This window comes from Manduca sexta, chromosome 27 (genome assembly GCF_014839805.1).
Source record: "Manduca sexta isolate Smith_Timp_Sample1 chromosome 27, JHU_Msex_v1.0, whole genome shotgun sequence".
In the NCBI taxonomy this organism is placed as follows: domain Eukaryota; kingdom Metazoa; phylum Arthropoda; class Insecta; order Lepidoptera; family Sphingidae; genus Manduca; species Manduca sexta.
This window is the reverse complement of record NC_051141.1, coordinates 13,035,007-13,060,452: the sequence shown is the minus strand read 5'-3', so window position 1 is coordinate 13,060,452 and position 25,446 is coordinate 13,035,007. Positions and strand designations below refer to the sequence as shown.

Here is a 25,446-nt window from a genome sequence, read left to right as displayed (position 1 = left end):
TAAGTAAGTCCGATTATACCTACATTATTGATGTTGATTATAATGTTAAAGAGTTGAGGTGCAGTCTAAAGCAGTACGAACAAAAGAAACAGCTAATATTTTATTATTTTATAAAACTACAAGTTGGGTCAATTACGAGTTTATAGATTCAGCACGTAATGCTATATAGTTTGTAATATCTTTACTCTCTAGTCTAATATACCTATACAAAATCCTAGTCTAATTCACAATTTAGTTTATAATGTGAATTTTTATTCAACCTAAAACAATTGTTATACTTACCTAAGAAGTGAGACGTCTATCACGGATGTTTGTATGAACACAACTTTATGCAGAATACAGACAATGTTGCTAGCGTCTCTCGTTTAGTGGCTTCGTATCGTTTCGTTATTATGTATATGAATCACCAAAATGATTTTACGAGCATAACTTCCAAACGACTGCACCAAATTGGATAAATCTTTCTTTTAAGTGTTCATTATTGTCCGGAGAAGGTTTGTATGTAATAAATATTAAAAAAAATAGAAAAGGGAGTGTGCGTTTGAGACAGGTGAAAAATAATATGGCAGTACAAAGTTCGCTGGGTCGGTTAGTTTTCTATATTAAGGACTCATAGAGCGGAACATTGAATGTGATTTTGTCAAAATGTTGAAATAGATTTGATATACATATTTTTAAAATAGATATTAATTTATAATAATATGATAGTAAAATCTTATTTAGTTCCATCTATTTCAGAATCATGACACTAGCTCGCAGCCTGAAGTTGTTGCTTTTACACTATGCCTTGTGATGCACAGATGGCGTAATACGGAATTTCAACCTGCATTTTGTAGATGGCGCTGTAAACATATTGCAACCAATGCACAATATTCCCCTGGCATGTTTCTTTTATGGAATATTGCATAGAGTTTCGAAATGTGAAGGTCCGCCACCATTATTTAAAAAAAACTGTGATACGAATTTATATTCGGCCTGATCAGTCTATGCGATGAGTATTCAAATCCTTGAAACAAGAAGGTATTCGCAGTGAACCCCAAGTGCATTATCATGTACCAGTATATACATTACGCAAACGATTTAGCAACTTTTTCTTAAATTATGCTAATTTAATGTAGACATAGATTTATTTGAAAACATGCATCGCCATCTGTCATGCTATATAACAATAAGGCGTTTAATTTAGTATCTAACTTTACACACTTATTACGCTAAGACATAAAATGTGATTATTTCGGAACACAAGCATAATAACAACAAAATATACAATACACACACATACATAAAGACACATCGATAAGAAGGGGAAGAAAAAGCAAATCTTAGACAGTTTATGGAATTATTTACTTGTTAAACTTTTTAAGAACATATCTAAGTATTTAAATAAGCCAACAACATATTTTTTTTACAATAAAGCAAATAAGATTGAAAGAACGGCTGCAGCTACCATACTTTTATACGATGTATCGTATACGTCTTTCATTGCAAGCATTTTGCCGAGGGTCCACATGCAGTACCTCATCCCGTTGCAGTAGTGAAAACAAAAGGGAGCACCCAAAAGTATTTTGATCACGAACAATGACATCCTGGAGAGGTCTAAGCTTTGGATGATGGTTACGTAGGTTTCAACGCCGTTTGAGAGAAACAGCGTCCCTCCAGACAACAGCAGTGCGTAGAACGTCAATATTGAGCCTGGAAACAAGAAATATTTCGTTAGAATTCGCAACCTTTATTTTTATAGTAATAATAATAATATACTGTGCCACTGCTAGGTACGGGCCTCCTGTAGTACTAAGAGGGAAAAAGCCTTAGTCCACCACGCTGGCCTATTGCGAATTGGTAAATTTCACACACCCGCAAAATTCCTACAAAGAACTCATCAGGATGTTTTCCTTCACCGTTAAAGCAAGCGATAATTCACAAAGAATACACACATCTTTTCTAAAAAAAATCATAGGTGTGTGCCATTGGGTTTTTAACCTGCAGACATTCATCTCGGCAGTCCGTTACACAATCAACTAGGCTATCGTCCCTTTTCAAAAATACACATATTTTTTAGAAAAGTTACCGATGTGTGCCCGTGTGATTTGAACCTGCGGACTTCTTGGCAGTCCATACTATAACTTACTAGGCTATCGCCGCTATAGTAGAAATCAGATAATGGAATTATTATTAATAATATTAATAATTCCGTTATCTATACTATTACATAAGTTTTATTGTAATTTACTTATAGGCATAGTGTAACTGTAGTTTAGTGAACTAGAGTGTGCTAATTATGGCCCACGAGAAGTATTTCGTACAAACTACAAGTATTTATAATTAATAATTGTGTTCCGTATTACGCTTTTTATTAAAATAAATTAACGCACATTTATCCAATTTATTGTTCCATAGTTTCCAAATGCTTCGTTAGATTACTAATTATAATATATTTTTTATTTTACGGTGTTGTTATGTTTTCCATACTATTTTTATTTTACATACTGTTATTATAGGCTACGGAAAGTTTCAATTATTTAATTTAATTTATTGTCTCCTTGTTTTAATAAAAAAAAACTGTCAATAGTTATAATAGTTTCCAGAGCCCTAATAAATAAATAAGAAAAAAAAAAGAAAGTTCTAATTAAATTTTGAAGGAATGCCATCCTTACGCAATATATAATACATATTATTTTTCATGTTGTAACTAAAATATATGAGGATTTTAATCATAATTTTTTGTTTTTATTTCTTTACAAAACGATTTTATAAACATTTTAAAACTATGTGAATCATAAAATCCTTTGTTACCTTGTACTCAATTTTTAATACATCGTGAATGGAAATATTAATAGATTGGGCCAAAATGTTTTTTTTTTTAAATCCTATACGAAAGTTAATTATTTTCAAACTATTTAGAATTAATTTAATTTAAAGATAAAGTACTTCTAAGACCAAATAAATTTCAATAGTAAAATAAAAACTAAGCGGGATTAGAGGATTTTTTATTGTTTAAAATTATGGGATTACGGAACGAGTAATATAATATTTATAATAGTTAAATAAAATATAAAATTGATGCTAAGTCTTCAATAAATCCCCAATTTATTTTTAAAAAATAATTAATTTCTAAATGTGCAAAACACTTAAAATACTTCCACTTTTATCCAGATTTCTAATGAGGTAAATTAATTGAATTAAATATCTATAATACTGATAGATTTCGAAGTTATAGTATGAAAATTATAATTATTAGCCTTTAAAGGTAACATTATTTATTAAGGAAATCTAGAAAGCTAAATTCTAGAAAACATAAAAATTTCCAAGTCTATTCAGTAATTTTTTTTAATATTTAATTTTGTATGCTCTGATAGGCCTTATATCTATAAATTCAATTAATCTTAAATTACTTGGAATCTATTATGTTTCGCCAACAACTGAGGGAACCATGTGCATAGATTTCAGCTTTTCTGTTTAGAGCATGTATATTATAGTTCACAAGCATTTTTGGAGGTGTTAGATAAACGAAATAACATGTTGAAATTCAAGTGCAACCAGCGCTAGTTTTTCTAAAATAAATATTTTGAATTTTAAGATTTTACCTAAACATAACTTTGTATCAATTAGGATTTTTTTTATCGTATCACTATGCAATTAAAATAGATATATAGCTGAAATATTGCATAAAAGTATGAGTTGCAGGAATTAAAATTGTTTTGTTTTAGATATTTAACGTATAATTAGTTGCAATAAATAATATTTTCCGCTTAACTATTTTGGTCAATTTAAAAAAAGACTAATTACGTCAGTTATTTTTTCTGCTAAAACCTCAAAATATGACAGAAATCCATGTCAATTGCTATTGTACTATATAGTATATACGTTCTTTTAATAGAGATATTGATGCAATTTTTTTATATAGTCTTACCTCAAACCTACGAGGATGTTGACTCAGTCTCCTTTGACACTAAATCGCAAATTCACACCAGGATCTACCTCTAACTAAGCAAAGCCTATCTAACTTGTATGAGTTCATAACCACCCCTTAGTCCTTGCAGTAAACAATTTAAGAAGCAATATAACTTTCACTACAAATATGGTGTAAAATAATCACATGAACTGATCAGACCGTCTAAATTATTACATTGGTCATTATTGTGACGTCACGCTCAAATAATCCATCAAAATCGGCGGGTATGCGTGCGCATCCCCGATGCAAGTGATTTTCGAAATCCGTATGCATCCATTAAAAATGACAGCATATTAATGAATGATCCTTCGCGATGTACCCGTTTATCTTGTTAACATTGCGTGAAATAGATGTATCGAATAGTCATTATTTATTTTAATTGAACAACTCTAGAGAGCGCTGCACTGGACTGCGCTAACGAACTCCCGGCGCGCCTATCAGGGACTGAATGCATGCATTCCCGTTCTTCCCTGAAGTTGTAACAAGGTGTGAATAGCGCTGAGCCTCTAGGTTACATCCCAATTTTATTATTAAAAAAATCTATACAACGCTGTGTTTCTGTAAGAATGACGTAACGTATCAGTATATAAAGTAGGTACTTAATACAAATTGATTTGGTGTAATATTTTTCATACATCATATTACTATTATTCATATTGGATTATTTTTCATATCGTTCAGTTATTGAGTACGGCGTATAAGGTATACAAATTTAAAATCCTATCTATTATACTATTTCCCTACGATGGACCTTATACTATTACATCTTGTAAAATTCGTCTCGGGTACGATTACTGTTCTTAAATTAAATTTATGTATTTCCGCTAAACTTAATAAAAAAATATATTATATTTACTTCTTTTAGGGGAAGGGTACATTTTTGAAAATCTACAGCGAGATCATTTTGTTGATCTGAAATTTAAAATAATAATATTTGCCAACATACTTTTGGTATTTAAGTATTTGGTTTTATAATAATAATATGACAATGAAGCTTGCATTAATCTAGTATCGAAGTATACAAAGATGTTCAAAAACAGTTTTATATTCAACAAAAATGTTAATCAATATAATTTATACATATTTGGATACAACTCTTAAAAATGAGCTTATTAAAATAAATAATTTAATGATACAGGCCTTTGTTGTTGAGATTTTTTAAATATTATTTTACTTCAAAATTACATTTAAATTGCATGTTTTCGAAATAATAAATATAGCTAGATTGAGACGCACTCCTACAAATAAAAAAAAAAACAAATAATGATTATTTATTAGTAAAAATAGCTGCGCATGTAATTTTATAAGTTTTTCTTTTTAATCTTTCCTTTATATCCGCAAATCCGAAAATGTCTGCGTAATTACGCATTCCACCTCTTTTGACGAATCAATGTACTTATTTTTCGAGTTACTCTGCCAAGATGATATATACAATAAGTATATTATATTTTTTTACGTAGTTACAGAGCAACATTCGTCCACTGTACCCAATTGAAATACAATTATGTTTTTGACATCCCGATTCAAACTGCGGGCAAATAATTTAAAAAAGGGTGATTAACTTACGAGCTTTAAACTCATATCGTTATGGGAACGCATACTTCCCGGTTCGACATCGGCGACACACGACATCCTTGTTAAAATTTTCGCATGCACAGTTTTATAAATCTGTTTTGGAAAAGGAAAATTTGGATAGAGCGCAATCCTTCCGGTGGTTTAAATACAACCCGTATCTCCATCATTAGAGTCAGCCATATTCATAATTCAGGATCAAACAGTTATGACAAAACAACACGAGCGGGACATATTAAAAAGAGCAGTCGACGGTAAATGCCGGCTTTGTTCAGTAAAAGAGTTAGACCACACAAATATAAGTAGTTTCCGGACGTAAAAAACTAGCGGGCACTTAATACACTAAGCGACACAACAATATAGTACAATATATTTACTGGACCCTAGATAAAAACATAAATATCCGGTGTCAAACCTGTAGTGGCAAGAACACTTGATGCAACCGCAAGTTAAAGAAAATGATAGCGCCAAACTAATGTGGGAGACACCAGTCCAAACAGATAATACAATAGACCACAATAGGCCGGATATAAGATACATTAACAAAATAGAGAATAATACATACTTAATAGATATCACAGTTCCATCAAACTATAACATAGGAGCAAAAGCAATTTAAAAATTAAGTAGGTAAATACCGTCCACTGAAACATGAAATAGCCAGATTGTGGAACACATAAACAGAAATCATTCCCATAGTAGTAGGAGCCACGGGGGTAATTTAGAAATCTTTAGACATATACTGCAATAAATTGGACTCAGGCATAAACATACATATCATCGAGAAACAGGCATCCATCCATACTACAAAAATAATAAGCAAAGTCCTAGGGGATTTCGTTTTCACTTAAAGGGAAACTGGCCCACCCTTTTCCCCAGGGTCTCAGGGCAGGCGCTCAGTATACCGAGCTTAGCTCGAGCAGAGAAAAACCTCTAATATATGTTGAAAAAGAACAAAAAACATCGGGGAATCTGGGTAAAACAATGATTAACATTAATATGTTATGAACTTAATAAAAGCGTTACGTCATGGGAAGGTAATTTCCGTAATTATGTATAGACATACCTACATATGCTTGAACCACTGTATAAAAAACTCTTAAACTTAGTTATAACTAAAGAGGTTACGTGTATGAGATTAGCTGTATATTTACTTTTATAGTATATATTTATTTGAATAAAGCGGCGGCTCGGTGTTCACCACACGTTCACCGTACGATCCGAGAAAATTTTCAAATCGGCTACATCGCCGCCAATTTTCTCGACAGGAGTAGGTACGCTTATTTCTGGTGGACACACTCATCACCGAACTATAACGAACGTCTTTTACTCTTATTTATACTCATACGCTTATCACCTGCTTAGGGTCCCAAACGTCACGTGGAATAAAGTGGATTGAAGTTGGAGTGGATTTAACACACGGTATTAAATGTTATATAAGATATCATTTACATCAGTCCTCACTATTAAGTAATCAAAATAAAGACGGGTAGTGGGTACAGACTACAGACTAGAAATGTTTCAAAATAAAACATAGAAGCGCAGTGCTGGCCGCGCCACCTGAGCGGGAATAATCTCATAATCCTCTTATCTGCCTAAAGTTTTTTTTTATAGATACAGTGCTAATGCACCCCGCATAGTATGTGGCATAACACACAACACTAACATCCGAGTAGTTTGTGATTAAACACGAATGTTCATTTCGTATTTCACTCCACTAGCCAGGCTGCGTAAGTAAACTACAAACAACGGAAATAAGATGTCGCTGATATAAATTTTACCATTATTTTCTATCAGGGACATCTAGTAGAGTATTCTTGAAACTTTAAAAACTCTAGGTAGTTCATATTGTTACAGCTAAATTAGTAAAAAAATATATGCATAAACTGCACGCATAAAAATGAATTCTTACTGATTTTTGGTATTGGATATTGTTTGGTGGTCCATATAATGTATTGAATCAAGTACCCTAGGCTTGGTAAAACTTTAATGGAGCCCTCTCAAAGCTCTCAGCTGTATTTAGTAAAAATATATTGAAAGCGCCATCTGTATCGACTACATCCTTACGTGTTACGATGTACCTGTTATAAGATGGCGCTTCGATTAACTTAGGTTGATAATATTATCATTTTATATAATTTTAACACGTCCTATCGTAGGTACTTCCTAAGGAAAGAATGCAAGTCTCGGAAAGAGAAATTATTAGACATAAGTATTATTTGTGTATTTGGCAGGTAATTGTTTGGGATAAGGCTATGTAGTCTTGTCTTTACTTATTAGTTATTATTAACTATTGAAGCTACTGCAAAAACAATTGTATTTAAAAAAATATTGTTAATGAAAAACTAATTACAACACAATATTTAAAAAAAATCCTGTTTTTTAAAGGAGCATAGCAAAGCGACTCTACTGCATCTAATGGAAGATAGAGTGGGATACAGACAAGGTGTTCACTAGCGAAAGATGACTATTCATCGCCAGTCTACACCATAATATCGAATGACGTAGACGAAACACTGATTTTAATTTAAGATTTTTTCTTAGTGTAGGAACAAAGGCCTACTTAGAAGCATTGTATCATGTAACGTAAGTTGAATTACTCGCATTCTGCGACACTCGATAAAAATACAATTACCTATCTTGTATTTTATTCTATTATTTTTGTTTGTTATAATAAGGTTGTGTAAACATAATTAATGATTTTATATTCGAAGAGGTATGGGTTAGGCAGAGGTAACTAGAGCATTCATTTTTCACCATGTATATTTCACCCCGTAATGCGACAGGGCGGAAAGCCTCTCCCCAAATTAGACAAATTCTAGACCCCAAGCAGATTCTGAGCAGAGGATTGATTTTACTTTATACAACGCGGGGATCGAACGAGGGGCCCCAGCTTGGCACTCACGTCTCGATACAATTTCATCACTAAGGCCTTTGGCGACGCCAATAATTTTTGGTGAAATATAGTTTTGGTTTGAATTATTTGAATTCCGAACCCACGATGAAATGTTTTTGTGCTTACTAGTCACTTGAGAGTTTTTTAATGTCGTAGGTGATGAAATATTTTTGTTATAATGCCTTCTTAACCTTTTTAACTGGTTGAGTAGCTGGCTCATCATCAACATAGGCTTTAGGTAATTGAACCCAACCACTATACATATTATATTTCATTTGAAAGTCAAGAAATAAATAATTTATTTTCATAAAATTTATTTTAATGAAACAAGGATACTCCGTTCAACCATTTATTGAACATTTGACATATTATGCATTATGCACGCCTAAGAAATTCCATAATTATACAGCCTTACTTATTTTTATTTTTTTATTAAAAACTCCGCAAAGCTATGCTTATGACTAGTCTGCTCTTAAACTTTTAATCAGTGCTTAACTTTTTCTTACTCAAAAACTTAGGTTACCTGCTGCTTTTTGAAGACGCACATAGATAGTTAACGGTCGACGCAGATTATACCTATGCAAGAACTAAAAGGAACTAATATGACGCCAAGACGATGATTTTTGCACCTATGGTAACGTAAATATCTTTGGAATTTGACAGAATGATAGGATGACGTTTGAAGGATAATTTCCCAGTTTTCACCAAGTTTTAGCTTTCGGAATAAACTGTTAATTGTTACGCTTTTACAAAAACATATTTAGAAAAATATTATTATAACCATTCAACACTTGAAGGAAAAAAGCGGCATGTAGGAAACTTTACATCGGGGCATATTATAATTATCGAAATACGTTTTTCATAAAAGTCACAGTTCTCTCTCTGCCTTTACAATGATATTTAACAACAAAAGACTTAGATTTTCTCAGGCAGTTGTAAATCAAAGCCGGCTATCTAGGTTCCTAAGTAGGTTTAGACTAGGCACCGGCGATGTTTCATTTTGACAGCCATTTAAGTAATACTTAATCACCTCCAAACGCTAAAACAAGTTTATAAGTAAAATTATTGGTAATCGTTGACAAAGCAATTGATTAAAAGACAAAACGATTTTATAAATAAGACTATTAATTGACAAGGAACCGAAAAACAAAATAATTTACTACTTTACGGGTGCTATTTTTTCTCTTTCACAGTGGAGTGACTTGTTCTTCAGCTCCGATAATAATTATAATATATTCGTTAAGCCCACGTATTGTGTACATGTACATGAGACGTAGGTCTCTATATTGCTACAGGTTGCAATATATAGATCTACGTCTTATGTTGGAAGTTGTATCGGCAATTACATATTTCCCATTCTTTAGTTCTTCATACATATTTTAATCTATTTAAAAATTTAATTTTAAGTTTTTTCTACCTTAATTTTATGGCTTGCACTGTTTGCTTATCGATAGGCCATTTCGCCAATATCAAGTAATATACTAATATCAAAGCGTCACGGCGTATATTATTTTGACACTTAAGACTTAAGCCTTTCTGTTTTTTTCGAATCAATAATATTTTATTCTAGCGGCACCGAAAGACGTTTGTCTGTCCCATAAAGGAAAAATCCTAGAATACGTTGTAGTAGGAACTAAGTATAGCGCCACATACCGGGCTACCACCTACAAATGTGATTCTAAACCATTCAAGGATCCACACAAAACATATAAATAAAATCATCAAAATCAGCTCAACGGTTTAAGAAGAGTTCAATAACATACATACATGCAGAAGAATTATAATATATACATTTAGTTTTCACTAAATTCACTTTTATCAAATAGACGAAATTGAAATAGTCGTTAAGTTTTCGGAAATTGTCCAATTTTCTTTTTGTAAGAACCTTTAACAAAGTTTTTAAATTTTTTAATAAAAACATGAATGACATCGATTTAGTCGTTCTCAAGTTATGGCCTGAGAAACGGAAATAGAGATTCATTTTTATATACCATACTTACTATAGATTATTTACGTTTACCCGAATGTTGGACATCGAAATAAAACTAGTTTCCGGATTTTATCGCGGCTTTCGTGTATTTTATTTTTCTCGCAACGTTTCAAAGACTTTTCAGCCTTCACAGTCACGGGACTGATAGAAAATCTTCGAAACGTTTGGGAAAAGAGAAAATACATGAAAACTGCGATAAAAATTTTGAAAACTTTTTTACTTCCAATATTTTATTTATTATTAAAGATTCTTTTGCCAATTATCAGATAAAAAAATGAATTAAATTATAATCTGACTGAATATAAATGTGAGATAAATTGACAACTTTATGTATCCACACAACTGAGCAGGTGTACAAAAATACTACCTACTGTCATATTTAATTTGTTTGTGTTTGAATGTATCCTACGAATAAATTTTATTTAATTAAAACATCAATCCGTATGAGGACCTAAAGAAAGAAGGAAGAAGTAATCAATTTCGACTGTTTGACAGTTTATAACATTTGCGCTTATAGTTCACAAACCATAAAATTAGAAGATACCTTTAAGAGGCGCGCATTCAAAATTTTTGTTATAGGCCAAAAATTATTTTAATTCTATCAATATCTTGAACTTTTGAAGATTGTACTTTACAACTTTTGTTTCATCATCACAATTATTTATGTAGATACGAAGCATAATTATTTTGCCGACGGGCGCCGCATGCTGCCCTTATATCGGTTCCATGTTTAATTTGCGCAGTTCTATGAATAATCCAAATTTCCACTAACTGTTTCGGGAAGTCTTCTTTTGGGTCTTAACATTTTTAATCCGTGGGTTGGGACTTTCTTTCCCCTATGAGTTTATATATTAATAATAAAGTGGATACAAAATTAAGTGATTAATTAGGAATAACAAAAATTATATATTCGGCACCCAGCAAACAATCGAATTTATATTATAATGAAAACAGCTATAAAATCTTGTAGGTACGTTCATATTTATTACAAGCCCTGTACCTCCTAAACAACATATCTGTTCGACGAAAAAATTTCGACGACAAACAACATATCTGTGCGAAGACAAAAGAAGTATTGTTAATTTTAAGGCATATTTAAATGGTTTATTTGGTGCTTTCAAGAAATAGATCTGAGTGGAAAGACTACTGCAGACCAGTTCTTTACAACTAGTTTCTACTCTAACAGTAATGCCCAAAGTTAATGATTCTTTTGCCTAAATTAAAACGTTTGTGTTGTAACAACTCATAAATATTAGTTTAGATTTGATTTTTACTTAATTCACGAAACTGACTTAAGAGTCCTATTTAAGTGTATGATAATTGATAATATTTGATCAAAACTAAGCTCATTATTCATGTATCCCACGAGTGAGTAACTGTACACTGTACGTAAGTCTCATAATAGCCAGTAATTGCTTGCTACAATGTCCTTCAAACCGGAACACAACAGCGCATGGCTTTTAGCGATAGAAAAAGAGTTTGTGTCGGTACTAACCCCAACGGCCCCTCATATACGAGAGACTTATCATCAGTATAGATATTGTCAACTAATTTGGCTTTCCGAGCGCGGAATTCGGTTTGAAACAAAGGTTAATCTGTCGGTAATAATGGCTTTTATGAGGGATTAAATTACCTTGAGGGATTAAAATACAGTGTTGTCGTCTGAGGCAGATTATCAAATCATTATCAGACACTTTTAAATTTGTACTAGAGAGGGTCTTTACTTAGCAGTGTCACGGCATTGTATAATACAGGATGTATTATTTGAATTACCTGTAATTCTTTGCAGAATAGACGTCATAGCAGGCAGTGTGGGCGCATATATAGTGAGGTGAGGTGACATCGGTCTCTTCAGAGTCATGTTTTTCTGATCGTGGTCCGTGTAGCACGGTGGCACGTAGGGCTTGAAGGATAGTTGATGCTTGTGCCTGACGTGCTCGGACAAGACACACGAGCTAATCTTTGTATTCGGAAGGACACCCCGTAGTCTTACGCTGAAATAAAACATGACTTTAATGTAACTGTCATAATGATAAATTTTACGCCATTATAATGATTGAAGGTGCGATCAGTGTAATAAATTTTTAACTCATAGCCATTTAATTATTTTACCTATCTTACTCCACGTGGCCTAAAATTAATTAAATCAGTAGTTTAATAAACAGAAATTTTACAACTTTACCTATTCATAAATACGAAATATATTTTTATATTAAAGAACACTAATTAATTATCCATTTATCGATGCACTTGAATGCGGTTTAGAATAATCAGAAATTATGTCAATTTATTATACGATACATTCTTAGCATCAATATAAAATGTGGATATTTTTTTCGACATGCTATATGGATAATCCACGATGCCAAGATAGGGGGCCAATTATACGCTGCACTAGTCGTAATTACGATAAAATTAACTTCGATATAGTTTAATAATTTAATAAACACAAGTAAATATCTCATGATTCAAGAGGTCTGTTTTATTACATACTTCTTTTTAATAGCTACCTATACCGCAGTTCATAGAGATTAATCAGCCAATCAATACAGTATGTATGGATTTGTAAATAGAACTCGACATTTGGACGTGTAGATTTGGATTTATTGATACCACATCTGTTTATAAATATGTTACTAGCTTTTGCTCGTAGCTTCGCACGCCTGATAGAGTTTTCAGGGAGAAATGCCCCGCTATGTAAATAAATACATTTTATCTCGGGAAAATTCCTTAGATAAAAAGTAATTTGTGTCCTTTCCAGAATCTCAATCTATTTTTGTACCAAATTTCTTTGAAATCCATTGGCTACTTTTTGAGTTTATCGCTTTAAGATAGGCAGACAAACACGGTGGCGACTTTGTTTTATAATGTATTTGGTCGCGGCGTCGCCCGTGTGAAGAAGTTTTCCGGGATATTTTTTTTCCGACTCACTTGATATGTTTTGTTATATTATGACCAATTTACACAAAATCATTATAAATTCTAGCCTATGTGTTATTCTGAAATATAACCAATATTACTGTAAAGTTTCATCTAAATCCGTTTAATAGTTTTTTCGTGGAAGAGAACAAACATACATCCATCCTCACAAACATTCACAACGATAATATTTAATATCAATAGGATTTTTTATAAATTTGAAGAGCAACAATTCTGTCACACATGGTTGTTGCATAACTTTAACAATTGAAGCTTAACACGCAATAGAAGCTCTCAAAAGGAATAAACCCGTTTTGCATCATTTTTCTTTGATTCTCCGTCCCTATTGATTATAGTGTGATATTATATAGCCTTCCTCTATAAATGGGTTAACCGACACTAAAATATTTTTTCAATTGGCACCACTAGTTCCTGAGATTAGCGCGTTGAAACAAACAATAAAACTCTTTAGCATTATATTATAGTAGTATAGCAGTGTAGATTTGACGTAGATATTCTGTGAAATTTTGGATAGCGGCACATTTGTGTCACAAACAACAATATTTTCAGGAAACCTACTTCACGCGACGTAACGTTATACATCTTAATTACACAAAATGTGAACTTCTATATCAAAGGGAAGAAATATAGGATTTACTTGAGCGAAATTGTTGTGGAATGCGTATTAGTCTTATATTGTACTCCGCCTCTGAGACGGCGATATACCACATATTTTTTTTAATTACTTTATAAACTACAATAAATGAAGTACAATAAGTACGTTTTTATTTTATTTAAAGAGTAATAACAGTTGTTTATAGTTTATGCGTATCACAGTTAATAATATACTGGCCTATGATTACCAAACACTAAAATATATACATAAGTACAATAAGGACATTATTTCAGACAGTTTTTGTTGAGAAACAGGCGGGGCAAATTAATGCCCTGATAAATAACTTATATTAAAATGACACGAACATCTTTTCGTATCAAACGTGCTATGTGCATTTTATTAGGTATCAATTATAGATAAGTTATTGCACATGCATAATATATACTTACCAATAACATATCCTTATAATTTGCCTTATGGCTGATTACCTAATACCTATAATAAAAGCTAACCTATAAATAAAGGAGTTTGTTTGTTTCAACGAGCTCATATCTGGAACTACTAAACCGATTTTGAAATGTTATTCACTAACAGGAAGCTACTCCTGAGTCCAATAAGTTATTATTTATCCTGGAAAAATATTTATCTCAGATTTTTTCCACACGGGCGGATCCGCAGGCAAAAACTAGTTATTATCAATCAATAAATTTAAATATTTAGCTGCACCTACTAGTCAGGCTACTCATACTAAATATGTGATATTTCACATCAATCTATCTATATATTTAAAAATGAATCCCTATTTCCCTTGGTCACGCCATCACGCGTGAAAGGCTGGACCGATTTCTCTTTTTTTGTTTTGTTTGTTATTGTCAGAATAAGGTTCTTATGAAAGAAAAAAAAAAGAAAAAATTGCGCGAAAAATTAGAAAATTTAAGCAAACAATGAAAATATTATTTTTTTATAACTGTCAATAATTTTTTGAAATAACTGTCAGCGCTTGACAGAATGCGCGATGCAAATCAATATTTAATACGGGACAACGTCTGTCGGGTCAACTAGTACCTACATGATATTAATATGTGATATAAAATATTAATCCTACAATATCGCTCGCGAGTTTTGGCGCGGTGATTTTGAAATGGCGTGCGTCGAGCTGCAGCTCAGCGTCAGCATCCCCCGTGTCGCTAGCCACCTGATTGGTCAGAGCCGTTCCGACGCGGTGTGCGCGGCGAATCACGGCAAGCGTCGGTAGGCCGCAATTCGCGAAACGTTACACTTCAGCCGATACCAGGACATGCCCTCGGGCTCACGGAGTCGACGATACCGAACAATTAATTCTCTGCTTGTTTTTTATTGTAATTATTTTTTCCTATGAGCGAATCAATAAATGAAGGGATGGAGCAATTATGAAATTTTAATCTAGTTCATCTAAATCAATGACGTTTTATAAATAGATGCGTCATACACTAACAAAATGGCACATAAAAATGGCGCACTATTTGCTATAGTCACGTACCTGTACATATAATTACAAATTGGCTCGAAGAAGGAATAAAAAGATGCAGCATACATTCGTTAGAAAAGGATATATACATACATATACATCGACAGTTACGTAACAACGTTAGTGCCGCACGCTCATTGGTCGTCAAGTCGGGCAATTACCTTACTTTCATCTTGCCAGTTTTGAGCTCGGACAGCGTATTTATGTAATAAAAACATCTTAGCAAATATCAGTTAGATTGTCTGGCCAGATCATCCCTTGGACCAATAAGGTCAAATATCTAGGTGTGTACCTTGATCAGAGGTTGACTTTCGTCCCACACGTAAATGCGGTACGCGCGCGAGCCGCAATCGCGATGGGCCAGCTTCACTGGCTCTTAAACAAAAATAGTAAGATGTCTATCCGCAACAAGATTAGGATCTTTACTACGTGCGTTAGACCGATCATGACGTACGCGTCCCCCGCGTTCGCGCATGTACCGCCTGCTCGACTTCAGCGTCTGCAGGTGTTACAAAACAAATTCCTCAGACGTGCTCTCGATGCCCTGTGGTACGTTCGCAATCGCAACCTCCACGTAGACACCGATATGCCGACCATCAGGCACTTTATGCACATGGCCAGCAGACGCTATTTCGATAAGGCGGTCAATCATCCGAATCCGCTAATCCGATTAAATTCCAAATACACTCCATTCAACCGCGCGAAATGGAGAAGACCGCGTTCAGTTCTATCAGATCCAGAGCACGATATAACTCTGGCAATCCGTAGAAAGCACGAGCTGCTCAAAAAGCTCAAACACTCCACACGACCGCTGCTCCGTCCTCGCCGTCGAGGACCTCGCCCCGTCCCCCGTCTTCCCGACCCTTCTGATAATTCGGGCCCGGGCGCCGATGTAATCATGATAGATAGTTAGGCCGCTTGCGCACCTTTCGCATTTCCATAATCGTTGATGTCCCCAAAACATCTTCTCTCAGTAGCCGTCCTGAGCCGAGGCCGTGACCCTTTAGAGGGTCGCCCTCAGCATGGTCACTTAAGGGCTCGCAGTGCCTAAAGCACTCACCCGCAAGATCGGTGTGTTTGTATAAGCCGGCCCTGCCAGGATAACAAAAGTGTCAGGAAAAAAAAAAAAAAAATTAGCAAATAATATAAATATTCTCATAACGCATGATTATAACATTTTTAGTTCTTTACCTCAAATACCTTGGCTATTTAGATCTAAAATGTTTTTAATACATAGATACGTTGTCCGAGCTCAATATTGGCAAGACGAAAACAAGGTAATTGCCCGACATTCACTTAGTCAACCTGAAACCACTGTCGCGGCTAGTCGGCTTACTAACTTTTTGTATTTTTATAAATAAAATACCTTCCTGTATTTTTAGACGATGTGCAAATTATACTCCAACTGTGAATGAAAAAAACTTTTCATTTCAGACGTTAGCAATAAGTATACACTATTTAAATTATTTTTAACTAATAAATGCATTTTATTCGACTATCATGGCGACCAGAGACCAATAAACTAGACGGCCACGGCGCGGCGCGGCGGTCGACGCTCGGGCTGTATCAATGCAAGCTGCTATAGCTGTACAAGTATGTGACTATAGTAAATAGTGCGCTGTTTTATGTGCAGTTTTGTTAGTCTACGACGCGTCTATTTGTAAAACGTCATTGATATTTATAGTGATAATATACTGCGAATTAAGGAATGTATTACCAATAAACTTGGCTCTAACCACTGTGGTCAATTAGTCAGCTTTAGCAATATGGTTCAGAACATATCATGATTCACATCTTATAAGAATATTACGGTTGTCCCTGTGACAAAGATCCGGTCAAAGAAATTAAGGCACAAAACTAAAAGTAAAAAAATAATTTCCTTGGATCAATAAATTCTAAAGGGAACCAACTGACTTTAACTTGTTATATAATAAATACTGCATTTGATACATTTTGTAAGGAGTTAAATTTAGTAGTCACTAGATCAGTGTCAGTGAGTAATGAAACTACATTCAACATTTGGGTCAGCGCAGGCATCCATAATGGAGCGAAATATTATAACAATATCGGTATTCTCAAAAAATCTACAATTATAATGAAGATAAGTTCGTTAAATCCTATTCTAAACTATTAAGACAGTTCTGTCATATAGTTAAATCTTTATGCTTAAGTAATAAGATAAAAACTAAAAATAAAATTTAAAATATTTTGATAATTTATATTAGTATATTGATAATTTTGTACATTACTGTAAAATTTCATACTTTGTATATTCGTTACGTACCTATAAGATCTTTTGTGTTAAATAAAAATATTTTTTATTTTCATTTATTCATTTAATTTGGAGTGTAATTAGCAAAGAAATTGATGAGACTACTTTTTGAAACGGAGTTCAGTCTCAATATTAATAAACAAATTATTAATTCGGACTTAGATCGAGCTAGAGGCCTTTGAAAACTTTTTCACTGATATACCACTTTCAAAAAAACAACAAAAAATCTCATCTATAATTGTCAACAATTAATGGAATATAAGAATATGTGTCTGAATCCATTTTTATTTTACCGTGTTAATAGTTTAGACGTAATAAAAAAAAACAATATTCAGATCACATGACGTTACTTCTGGGGTATTTCTACAAAAAAAAAACGTTCCTAATGTTTGTACTAGCTTCCCAGTTGGGTATATATTTTTACTCATTTATATAGTGTAATAAGTGATAGAATATTTTTCGATAAAATGAAATGAAGTAACTAACATATAAAAAAACGCTTATTTTGCATTGATCTTTCGCTATTTGACGGTAGATTGACTAACCATCAAATATGCGCAAAATTTTTGTACTACAATCTTTCCAATGTCCGCTTTATATGATCTTAGAACTCTTTGTCTAACATCTATTTTATCTCCAATGACAATTGACAGCTTCTTCATACACATCACTAATTAAACATTGTATCGCAAATAGTTACTACAATAATAGTTGGCGTTTCATGTCATAAATGAATCACATAACAAGACTTAGTTTTATATCCTGCTCTGGAAAATAAAAATGTATATGCCGATCAGTTTCAATTTCTGAAAAAATATTTTTGCCACGCGCGGGGCAGAAGTGGGGGCGTTCGAACGTCGACTGAAACATGCCATGCCATCCTGAATGCGGGTTTTATGAATGAATTTTTAACTAAGACTAGCTGACCCGATAGACGTTGTCCCGTCTTAACTATGAATTTGCAGCGCGCATTCTGTCAATCGCTGACAGTTATTTCAAACAATTGATAGTTATATAAAATTAATATTTTCGTTAAGTTTCTTTCAATTTTTTAATTTTCCGCGCAATTGTTAGGTTTTTTCTTTCATAAGAACTTTATCCTGATAATAACAAACACAACAACAACAAAAAATTATGAAATAGGTCCAGCCGTTCACGCGTGATGGCGTGACCAAGGGAAATAGGGATTCATTTTTATATATATAGATTTATTTCAATTTATCGCTTATCTATAAAATGTTGGATTTACCTTGACAAGAAAAATGTCCGGAGTTCACCCGGACACTTTTTACAAGCCCCTGCCGGACTGCCCTTCAAACTAGGACAAAACCGGGGAATTCCGGACGGATGGCATCCCTAATCATACCTAATATTGAATTTATAAGTTTTCATAGACAACAAACCTATATAAGAATTTTGTCTATCTTAAAACCTTACAATAATAAACACTGCTTTTGAATAATATAAGTACTTTTTATTAGTTATACCAATTCGAATTCAATATTCATAGTTAACAACGTCTGTCGGGTCACCTAGTTTAAGTATAAAACAAAAACCAGGACTATAACACCGACCACTGTACCCCATGATTTTGGATACTTCGCAATAACGATAGATAATAGTCGCGTGCATATTGATCGGGCGGCACACGGGCCGCTGTGCAAACCACATCTAATCTATCAAATGTCTCAATGTCGAAGTTGATAGAATACACATTGCCTCGACCGAGCACCCATCAACGCGTGTCAGTTCACACCCGCCATCAATTTGGGAGAGTTACTTACGTCGCTAGCTAGTGCAATCGATACAATATAAATAGGTGGTAAATAATATTTTCCTGTTATATTAAGGGCTCATCTCGGCTCACAGTTCATGAGTAACATTTATGTGATGTTTATTACACAAAAGGGAGTGTGTATTATTTTGGTTATTTCCAGCCATACTTAGTTAGGGCAGTTGATATCTCCATCGCTTTTTACGCTAATTGTAATATATATATATATATATATATATATATTAATATCTGACTATTATTTAAGATAAGGATGTCCGAAACAATATAAAGTATTCCTATTAAATACTGACCTCTGGATACATTGAGCAATAGGGTATTATACTCTTTTTTGTCACTCTTACTCTACTTTACTCTTTTTTAAAAGTGTCTCAAAATAATCTTAAGATGATAAAATATCCCTAGAAATTTTATAAAAAAAATATTCAATCAATAAGTGCCATTAAAATACATTTAAATATTACATTTTAAATTTTCCCGTGTAAATAAACGAAAACGCTAGAGGCCACGGTGCTGACGTCATCTCGACAGTAAACATCAAGTGACAATAGGGTTGCCACCTTTTTGTCAAAAAAGTATGAAATTGTTTATCTAGATAAAAATCGAAAAAATGTCGCTTAGGTCAATTAGCCTTTCAACCGTCGATAGTTTTGTGTGCTTTTAGCACACGCTAATAATTTTTTGTACGCTTTAAAACTCTCAAAGCTATTTTTACAATCTAAAATTAAATTTAAATAAATAAATAGGTTGTATTTTTTAAATTGTTGTCAACATAATATGTACTACGTTCTATTATACCTAATAGTATCGATAAATAGTTCAGTACTTATCCAATTATAAGGTATAAATAAAACACATATCCACTCTAAGTGATTCGTTTTACATATCACAGTAAAGATTAGAAATAAAGTATTTTCGTATACTATATTTTTATACAAAAGTATAAAGTATATTTATCGAAAATAAAGTAGGTTACGTTATTATAAAGTATGGTTAACAACCCTAAGTGACAACGCTGTGCATAGAGAAAGAGGAAAGTATTATAATTAAAATGAGCGACTATCCTTATCATTGGTACACACCAATGATAAGAATACTAGTGTAAAAACGCCGAAGAATTGTGGATTCAAGTGCCAACTGATATAACTATGAGGAAAATTTGGTTACAGCTTCCGAGGAGAGATCCAAATTTATTGTCCAACAAATTTGTTTATTTCGATAAATTAGAAATAGTGAACGCGTATTGACACTTCAAGTAGTTTACTGCCTTGATGATGTCATGTCATGGCGGCACTCGTTTCGCATATTTGGAAAACAGATAAAAAAAGTCAAAGCTTTGAATTGAATTTAAAAATTTAATTTTTAACTTTATGATTTGAATCTACCATTTTCCGATTGCTTTTTGATTAAACTATCTTGTTTATGTATTTTTGGATTTTTTCTCACATACACTAATGTACCCTATTGTAGCGCGGCTGCGGTCATGCGGCTTATTTCTAGGTATTTCACCGTAAAGGAATTGGAATGTTCTTGTATTGTAACAGAATTAGCCGAATGAATAGGGTTAGAAATTTATTAAAAGTTAAAGGAATGAAGGCCAATGTTTTGATGACATAGTCTAATGTTATTTAATTTAAAAGAACACAGTCCGAAATTTCCCTAAACACGTCTGTATAAAAACTTAGCGCAGTAAAATTTACGTTAGAATATTCACATATTTTTTTTGTGTTAATTCTGTTTACTTATATTTATATTTCACCTGTAGAATCATGTTTGCATTTGCAATGTAATTGGAAACGTACGCAACGTTCGAGTGTGCACCGCTGATGTAAATTATTGTTTCATTCATATTCAATTATTGTACGCTATATTCAAATAGAATCCTCGTGTTATTTGATATCTGTTTTATTAGTTTTATAGTGGCAAATATGCTTGAAAGAAATGGAGTGTAATACACAAAATTGACAGTCAGCTGTACCGACACAGGTACTTACAAATATACTACTTAGAAGAACGTTTTAGGACATCTATGTAGTTACTGCAATTTTGGCGATTTGTTAATTAATCAATGCGAAAACCAAGGCCAATACAGGTACAACCCTAGGTAGGTGGCTTTTAAAGTTCACAACATGCATGAATTGCGGAAACTATACAGGTGGCCCATAATACTATGCTTACCGGCCGACGACAAACTTAGGCATATCTACTGGACGTCGCGCATTATAAATTTCATTGTGCGAGCCGGGTCGTAAGTAACCAGTAAATAGCTTGATTTATTTTCACATTAATTATGTATGATGTATGTGCAAAACATATTAATTATCGCAAGTTTCGTAATATCTACTCAAATGAAATGATATTGAAACTTGCGCGAGACGTATTAGATTACTAGATAACAACACGGTTTTACTCACGTACTCTTAGTCGGAATAACCTTCATAATACAGTGTATAAAATAAGGTGAGACTGGTCAGGAGATTCCGATTAAGAATACGCGAGTGAAATCGTGTTGCTATCTAGTCATTTATATGAAATGCTTTCATCAATATTACCAAATTTATAGCTATGAGGGATCTTAAGATATTGCTTGTTTAACCAGAAAAGTAAAACTAATTTCGATGAAATTCTAGTCTTAATTTTAGAGATATGCATGTTTGTGTTCGATTAGTGTGTTCTAGTATGTCTCTAAGAATTCCTACAGGGTGCTGTAAGTAAATTGTTTGCTATTTAAAGGCATTACAGTATATCAGACTGTGCTCAAAATTGTCCGATGAGTTTGACGTATGTTGTGCGTACCATGGGCAATGTCAGAAATGTATTGGCATGTACACTAATAACAATCGTAGTGGTTTATTGCCTGATTGGACCAAATACTTGTTCTGATGGTCTCTATTTCGTATTTCCACCTTGCTTTTGGTCGACCTCTTTTGTGCCCATGAGGATCACTCCACATGGTCACGGTCTTCGCCCACTTATTGTCAGTGTAGCATGTCACGTGACCCGCCCACCTCCATTTCAGGCCTCGTGCAAAGAACAGGACATCCATTACGCCACTTTGTTTTCTTATTGTCCCGAGACGGACTCTGTTCTTCAATTTTATATTTAGTTATCTGCGTTCTGAGGCTCTTTGATATGATGTTAACTTTCCGTTGGTTGTTGAATCAAATATCCACGTTTGACATCATTTCATCTCATTGATGAGATTATTTTAAATTATTTATTTTTATCATTGATCTGAAGTTATGGATTCAGCGTGAATATTGAAATCTACTGTTACGACAAAGGTAATGCAATGGTTCAGTTAATGATATTGAGGGTATACAAACGTCTGTCTTTGCGCTAAAATAAAAACGTGACAATTATACGGTTGTTAGTTTCACGATCCGACGAGGCATGTTTATACGAACATACATAGATTGTTTAATGAAATCTATAATATATGTTTATTAAACTATTAAAAAAACTATTTTCACATGCTACAGAAATTCTTTACATCACCGAACAAGAAATATTTTGAAATCTGTGATGAATTCAGCCGGAATGTAGCCAGGGGGACACAGGTGGTTAAACATTCGATGTAACAGGTTACATCGAAATTTTATTTATTATTTTTGCGAACTCACATTCACAGTTTATCCCAGTAATTTTCATTTCACTGAATATTCGAAAAAGAGTTTCGGTTCTTGTAGTTTACACAGACGGACCATTCGGAGATTTTAACGTGTACATTGTGACTGAAATACTATATAAAAAGTCGTCTGGTTTTTTATAGTCTGTTGTTTGTGCTATACGGGTAAAAAGTTTTATCATTTAGCCAAGTTATCTTTATGATTTTAAAAGTATAGTGTTAGAAAAAATGTGGTGTACAAACACGTACCTATAACTTAAACTCAAAGGTACTCGTAGGCTCGTAGCATGAAAGACTATTATTAATATTTCAAATTCGGAATATTTGAAATCAATCGTACTTTGGTGGTATTTTCGTTAATCATTTAGTCTGCAGGATCCGACTTCTTAACAAATTACAGCAGATACAGCGTATTTGAACTCAAAGTATCGTTTGAATAGGTGATAGCAAAATGAAATGAGGTCCAAGGTAAGGAAAGTGGTAATTTTAAATGATTAAAATAAAAATTGTCGTCTTTTTTATTTTTTTTGTTTCCGATAATTAGTGATTACTAATTTTGCTAATAATCTAGGAAATGCTGGTCTTTTATTTTAAAACGTAATCTTATACTTTAAGGGAATGGATGTACTGAAAACTCCCTGAAATGTATAAACCTTGCAAATGTATACCGCTAGAATCTAAGATATTTTTATTACATAGATACGTCGTCCGAGCTCAATACTGGCAAGAAGAAAGCAAGGTAATTGCCCGAAAATTACTTAGTCAACCTTCAACCACTCTCGCGGCTAGTCGGCTTACTAACTTTTGGAATTTTTTATAAATAAAATGCCTTCCTGTGTTTTTAGAGGATGTACAAATTATACTCTAACTGTGAATGAAAAAAACGTTTCATTTCACACGTTAGTAATAAGTATACACTATTAACTTATTTTTTAACTAATAAATGCATTTTATGCGACTGTGATGGCGATGGCGGTCGACGCTCGGAACGTATCAATGCGAGCTGGAACTGTCGATGTATATAATATTTCCTTTTCTAATGAACCTATGCCTAATCTTTGTCTTCCTTCTTCAAGCGAATTTGTAATTATATGTACAGGTATGTGACTATAGTGAATAGTGCGCCGTTTTTAAGTGCAATTTTGTTAGTCTATGACGCGTCTATTTGTAAAATGTCATTGGCTAGAAGACTATTGTTACATTCATGGAAATACGATCATTTTTAAGGCTTTGACTTGGCGTGATATTGTATTTTATATTACGAACAATCCTTGAAATATTTATAACATTTTTATAAATGTTTCAAAAATTATAGATGTTGTCCCTGGGCGCAGATTCGCGCTTTCTCTTATTTTATACATATATTTATGTGCTCAATGAACCTGACATGACAACAAGAGCCAACATCCTACTTATAAATGCGAAAGTTTGTGAGGATGTATGTTTGTATGTATGTTTGGTCCCCTTACACGAAAAAACTACGCAACAGATTTGGACGAAACTTTACAATAATATTGTTTATACGTCAGAACTATTTATAATGATTTTATGTAATTGGGTCATAATATAACGATACACATCAAGTAGGTCAGCTAAAAATTTTATTTTAGCGTAAACCGTTGGAGCTAGAAAAGATGATGTAACGTAGGATAGTTTGTCTTAAATAGTTTTTTAATTAAAAGTCCGCGGCAACATATATTTAACTTTCATGTGAAAGTTGCTGTGACCAAAATAGTGATTTTCTCAAAATCTATTAAACGTATTTGTATAAAGTTTAGTATGGAGATAGTTGACCCTGGGATGGTTATATACTACTTTCCATCCTGGGAAAATATATAGCGGGACTTTTATGCCGAAAAACTCCTTCACACGGGCGTAGCCGCAAGTAAAAGCTAGTTTAATATAAATACATAATAAAAACGTCCTAAAAAATTCAAATGAACTGGAGGGAAACACAGTGGATTAATTATACGACTGGAATCGCTGATACGTGTGACAAACAACTTTAAATTTGCCTGCAGCTATTTTTATTCGGACTTGGTGAATGATATTGCAACAGTGGTAAATGTTTGAAAGGTTCTATATGCACAGACGAAACATTAGCTATGAAAAATATAACAGTTTTGGAGATTAACACTTACCCTCTAGAACAAAAGTAGTCGTTTGGAGAACGTTGTCTCAATAAGCTTACATTTCCATAATATAATCGGTACATATTTTATACGTGGCAAATAAATTTATAACAAAATTGCAATCTTAAAAAGTAATTCTAAACATCAATGTCATGTGTCACATTAATGCA

At 33.2% G+C, this 25,446-nt stretch overlaps 1 protein-coding gene across 1 annotated transcript; it reads right to left on the bottom strand.

Moving 5' to 3' along the window:
- Positions 1 to 1,322: 1,322 nt before the first annotated feature.
- On the bottom strand, positions 1,323 to 25,446 carry LOC115455763 (succinate dehydrogenase cytochrome b560 subunit, mitochondrial). The gene is made up of 3 exons (XM_030184448.2): positions 25,286 to 25,446; positions 12,184 to 12,404; positions 1,323 to 1,692 (listed from the first exon to the last, which is right to left on the bottom strand). Exons 1-3 carry the CDS (start codon positions 25,357 to 25,359, stop codon positions 1,406 to 1,408), a joined length of 582 nt encoding a protein of 193 aa, XP_030040308.2. The 5' UTR covers positions 25,360 to 25,446; the 3' UTR covers positions 1,323 to 1,405.